This window comes from Lolium perenne, chromosome 2 (assembly GCF_019359855.2).
Source record: "Lolium perenne isolate Kyuss_39 chromosome 2, Kyuss_2.0, whole genome shotgun sequence".
Classification (NCBI taxonomy): domain Eukaryota; kingdom Viridiplantae; phylum Streptophyta; class Magnoliopsida; order Poales; family Poaceae; genus Lolium; species Lolium perenne.
In genome coordinates, this window is record NC_067245.2 from 53,585,493 (window position 1) to 53,591,402 (window position 5,910).

The 5,910-nt window shown below is 48.5% G+C and overlaps 1 protein-coding gene across 1 annotated transcript; it reads right to left on the reverse strand.

Annotated features, from left to right (window-relative positions):
- Window positions 1-2,841: 2,841 nt before the first annotated feature.
- LOC127322796 (uncharacterized) lies at window positions 2,842-3,993 on the reverse strand. The gene is made up of 3 exons (XM_051351201.2): window positions 3,660-3,993; window positions 3,079-3,549; window positions 2,842-2,941 (listed from the first exon to the last, which is right to left on the reverse strand). The coding sequence occupies exons 1-3, from the start codon at window positions 3,932-3,934 to the stop codon at window positions 2,842-2,844; spliced, it is 846 nt and encodes a 281-aa protein (XP_051207161.1). The 5' UTR covers window positions 3,935-3,993.
- Window positions 3,994-5,910: the final 1,917 nt, after the last annotated feature.

Here is a 5,910-nt window from a genome sequence, read left to right on the forward strand (position 1 = left end):
ACTCTGCCATCTCTTGAAATGAGAACCCGTAAACGAGCTCGGTTTGAGCGCAGCAGCAAAACCAGACGGTGAAAATTGCCTAAGCATATAAGGTTTTTGGATTGTTGGATTATTAGGCAATTTCCGTGTGAGTTTAATTACCGAAAGCAACATTACAGATGCACAAGCATACTTAACCATACACATCAGACTAAGCACATGCATCAGATCTGAACATGGAATAAGTAGCAGTGCAAGGTAGGAGAGGGAAATCACGTACATCGCGACCGGGAAGGTCGCACCATCAGTAGCACCACCACCACCATGGGAGTTGTTGATGTCGCCCATGGTGTAATCGTAGTCGTTGATGAAGCAGACGGACCGGCGAAGATGAACACGAACAGCAGCGAGCAGTCGCGCCGAGACGCTCCCCAAAAACCTTATCGCCCGTCTCCCGGTGCAGGATCTCAACGGACGGAGTTTCGGAGGCCTGCTCTCCCGGACGGATGTGCACGCAGTCGCCGGGATGGGGAAGACTAGAGAGTAGCACAGCAAAAGGAACTTCACAAGAGAGAGAGATCTAAGAATACTGTTTCCAGATCTGATCGTCTCCTTGTATAGCCTGGGAGGAAGCCGACCCGCCCGCGTTGACACGCGTAGGAAGTCAGGGACACGCGGCGAGCATGCACATGCAGGCCGACACGTACCCAACACAGTTGGTGCACCAAGCAAAAATTTAGGCTTCCTTTAGTGTGTCTCGAACTCGAACTCGAGTCACGAAATGCGACGTGCGTGCGTGACGTGACGTGCCGTGCCGAGCCGAGACGGCCGGGCGGAGGAGGAGGAGTGCGCGAGGGCTCCTTCTATTCTCACTTACTTGGAAGGAGTAGAACAGCAGCCCTTATATACCACTCCAACTCTCTCCCAACTAACAATGTGGGACTAAACTTTTGTTCCTCAAGGCTGTCTCAAGCTGCCAATGTGATGGGCCTTGAGATTTCAGGAATTGTAGACCACATGGGCTGCCTTATTGGGCTGCAGCCCATCTACATTCAACAGACTCTGCCGAATAATTGAAAGCACCGTTAGTAGCTGCCAAACTGTGAAATCTAAAGGCTAATCGTAAGCTGTTCCTGAAGTAGATATCATACCGGCTCTTGGATCCCTGTAGAGGCTGCAAGGCAATGAATCAATTAATGTGCTCCCAAAGAATTGAGGAGAGGTTTTATTAATTCGTCTAGAGACAAGTAATAAGATAGAGTACCTCTTCAAGGGAGAGTGGAGTTTCAGAACCCGGCGACATGTGAACCCGCAGCAACTCGGTCCCTCATTGGTCCAGAAATATCAGTAGGGTCCACTACTGGAGGTGGGATTTTGCGTATCGCTGGTTAAAAGTAGAGCAGAATACAAACGCGTGGGCTCCACTTTGTAGAGGGAATGATTAAAAAAGGGAGTGCTTCTGCCAGATTCTACAGCCCAGTTTCGACGTCCGTGCATGCAGGGCAGCGGGCCGCACCGTCCTGGATGGTCCGTCGCCGCTCGGCTCCATGGTCGAGCTCGCCGTCGACGCCTATGGCTCCGTCGCGGGACGAGGTGATGAAGGGGCCCCTCACTGGCTGCCTCGAGGTGGGCGTCGTCCGCCTCATGTCGCAGGAATCGAGGAGATGGGGAGATCCGCGGCGGCCGGCGTCCATCCCCAATTCTATTGGAAGGAGGCGGCCGGCGTCCATGCCACCCGCCTCCACCCCAGCCTGTCATGCCGCCCGCGGACCTCAATAGAGACCGTACGCAACGCCTATCCTCAACGTCCCGAGAGATGTCCCGGGCGACGCCACACCAACTAGCTCCTCGCCGGAGAGCTCAGCGTTCCGGTTCTCGTGCGACACCAAGTGCAGCAGCCTCAGCATGCGCCGCACCTGCTGGTTCGAGGACCTCGTCACCCTCAGTCCCGTCATGGTGGAGCGCGTCGCCAGGGCGCTTCTGGCCAGCGCGGGTGCCCACCTTGAGCCACTCAAATCCCTCGCGAGTGCGTCGCTCGCCGTCCTCAACGCCGTCGGCTCACGCGCGGCTGCCGATGACATCTCTCGGGACGTGATGCTTGCCAAAGTAGTAGACAAGTTCCTGGCGAGAGACCGTACGCTCCGAAAAGGACTAGATAGCAGCACGGCCAGCGCGTCCTTCCTCATGCTCGCCTGGTCGGCGCGCGCTAGCTGCGCCAGCTTCTCCACCGCGGACGCGTTCCGGCCCAGCCCGCGCGCGGCGGTACGTGTGTACGGACGCTAGGTTGAGGACCGCGGCGGCGTTCTCCTTGACGCGCCATGTCGCGCCGCCGGGGGCCATGGCGTGGGCAACCGCCTCCACGGCGCCATCCGCGTGCATGAGAAGCGTCGTGACCGCGTTGAGCTGGGGGCTCCGGCGCCACCCTGGACGCAGCGCGTGCAGCTCGTGCGGTCGCACGACGCGGTCGTACTCCTCCGTCGCGTATCTGTCCTGCACCTTGAGGGCCACCGACGGGCTGGGCATGCGCCGCTTATTGTCGGGCGGCACGGGCGAGACTGCTTGGTCGTCGCCATTTCAGTGCTTTGTTTAGCTCTCGATTGAAATCTCTGCTACTGCTTCTTCGAGTTGCTCCAAACAGATGAGGTCGGAACCCGGAAGCAGCAGATTGACGAGGCAGTGTGGAGTGGGAGAAGACAGGAAACTGACCGGAGCATTGAATTGCCGGGGGCCACAAGCCACAAGCGACGTATTATTGGTTCGTATTGTGTCTGTTAAATTAGAAAAGATTCCCTGCTTCTGTGGGGCTCATCTCCACGTGGACCAATGAAAACTCACCTATGCCCGGAGCATATGCCGGCCGGTTCAACCATGCATTTTCCTCTTCAAGGCCACTAGGATAGCTTCTGTGTCTGGCTTCTTGGGACCTTGTTTCTTCACTAGGCGATGCCCCCTCCAGTGCAAACTTTGAAGGTTAAATTAAAGGAGGGCCAAAGTGAGATTAATAAAGTGTGCAAATTCACGATGACTGTATATCCACGTACGTAGTGGATCGATGAGCTAGGAAGTAAAGGATAAAGTGAGGTTGGAAGGATGAATTACCGGCCGGATCCAATTGGAAGTACATGCTGCGGCATCATGTAGCGGGACGTCAATGGCATTGAGCGTCTGAGCTCTGGCGTTGTGTTGGCCAGATAGTCGACTAGAAACGAGGCGTGCTGCCTCACTTGGTTCCAGTCGTAGGTGGCCACGAGCTGGTGGGGCTCTGAGGCAAGTATGGTGTAGGCGATACGACGGAACCTGAGCTCGGCGAGGGTGGAGCTCCTCGAGTTCTTTCCGTAACGCCTTTCCAGGTACTCCTGGTTTTCCCTGTTGCCGGCGACGGCGTTGGCGAAGCGGTAGTGCATCCATAGGAAGTTATAGAAGATCTGGGCGCGGCGGCTCCTCGTGTGATTCTCGACGAGCGGCGGCAGGTAGGCGTTGAGGTACCTGAGGGCGTCCGCCCACCGGCCTTGCTCGACCAGCAGCCGTATGTGCGGCACTCTGAAGATCACCGGAGTCTTGTCGACCAGCCTGCAGCAGCGGTCGATCGATGTAAACCAACATGCGTGCGTCCTGACTCAGAGAAAGGACAGCATCATTGATCTCAAATTTCTCAAGAGAAAGAAGAAACATATACGTACGCTTGGAAGGCGCCGTGGAAGCCTTGGTCGTGCAGGAAGGAGAGGAGGCGCCGCTCGCGGAGCCGCTTCACGCAGGGATACTCCGCCGTACCTCTGCGCTTGACGGCGTTCCTGCTCTTGCCGGAGAGCACGACGGAGGCCTCGCCCTTGCAGGCGTCGTCATCGCCCTTAACGGAGGTCTCGCCCACGCAGACTTGCTCCTCGCCAATGCCGGAGGCATCACCTACGCAGGCGTCCACCTCGCCATTGCCGGAGAACATGACGGAGTGACTCATCGCGCCCAGGCAGGGTCGGCGATTAGGATGGAATTGGGCTTTCGATTGGGTTTTGGGTGGGGGACTATGGGGATCGCCGGAGTCGTCCCAGTCGTTATATTGGGTGCGGCGGCAAATACTCTGTCCTCTCCCCTCGCTCCCTCCTCTCTCTCTCTCCCGTCGGAAATAAAAATAGATTATATTTCACCGGTGCGGGCTCCGAGAGCACAGCCCTTTTACGGCCCAAATTTTCGAACGTATGAACACGTTTTGGGGCGGCGCATGGTATGGGTTGGCCTGGTCGGCCCAGTTCGTGTTTTCTTGTTTTTTGTTTTTGTTATTTTTTTTCTGTTTCTTTTTTCGTTCTTAAGATTTAATAAATTTTTAAAATTGAAATATATTTAAATGTAATATGTTCAGAATTTAAAATATTCTATCTCAAAAATTCGAAAAACATTCCATTTGAAAATTGTTCACTTATGATTTTTTTCAAATTTGAAAATTGTTCAATATAAAAATAGTTCAAATACGAAAATTGTTAAAGTATAAAAATTGTTCAAATTCGAAAATTTCTCAAATATAAAAAAAATCAAATACGAAAATTGTTCAAGTATAAAAATTGTTCAAATTCGAAAATTGTTCAAGTATAAAAATTCTTCAAATACGAAATTTTTTCAAGTATAAAAATTGTTCAAATTCGAAAATTGTTCAAGTATAAAAAAATTTCAAATACGAAAATTGTTTAAATATGATATTTTTCAAATTCGAAATTGTTCAATATAAAAACTGTCCAAATTCGAAAATTGATTAAATTTGAATAAAATTCAAATTTTAAAAATGTTCGAATTCAAAAATTGTTCATATATAAAAAATCATAATTTTTGAAAATTATTTTTTCAAATTTTGGAGAATATAATTTTTCAAATTTGTTCATATTAAAAAAATGTTCAAATTTTGAGTTTTTAAAAAACGTAGAAAGAAAAGAAAAGAAACAGCAGAAAAAAAGAAATAAAAAAAACGCATTACCTGATGTTGGGCCGCGGCCCACCTAGAAACCTTCGGGCACAGGGGAGTGCGGTGTCCTGCTCCTGTCGACCTGGTCGGTGGTGAGGAGCCCCCCGTTTTGGTGGTTACACCACGCCACACACCCAGGAGCTAACATGAGTCTGGCCTACAATCGTGAATTTGTCTCTCTTAGCGGTTTTCTCTTTGGTTTTGATGGTTTTCTGTCTATGTTTTTTTATTAAAAAAATGCGGTTTTGTTGGTTTTCTAGCTACTTTTTTTTGGTTTTTGATTTTTTATTTTGTTTTTAAATTTTTGTTTTGTTTTTTTATTTCAAAATGTTCAGATCTAGAAAATATCCAAATTTTGAAATTTATTAAATTTTAAATTTATTCAGATTTCCAATTTGATCAAGTTTCAAAATTTGATCATATTTTTTTGAAATATGAACAAAAATTTGTTCACATTCCAAATTTGTTCAATTTTCAAAAATGTTTATTTTTTGAGTTTTTTTTTACATTTTTTAAAATATATATTTTTTGAAAACTGTATAAATTTTGAAATTGTTCAGACCTAAAAAATGTTCAAATTTTGAAAAATAATTTCTAATAAGACATTTGGGTTTTGAATAAAACGTTCATATTTTGAAAAACAAAAAATAAACATCAGAAAAAAATAGAGAAATGGAAAGCACCTATACCTACAGATGGGCCATGGCCCATCAAACTACTGCGGGTTTTGGGGTGTGCGGTGCGCTGTTTGTGCCGACCAGGTCGGCGAATAGGAGCTCACTGACATGGTCGGTGGTTACACCGCACCGCCCACCAAGGAGCGAACATGGGCCTAGCCCATAATGACGAATCTCTCTTGCCGGTTTTCCTTTTGGCTTTGATGGTTTTTTGTGTGCGTTTTTTGAATTTATTTCGGTTTAGTTTGTTTTTTTGGCTATTTTTTTGGTTTCTGATTTTTTTACTTTGTTTTTAAATTAAATTGT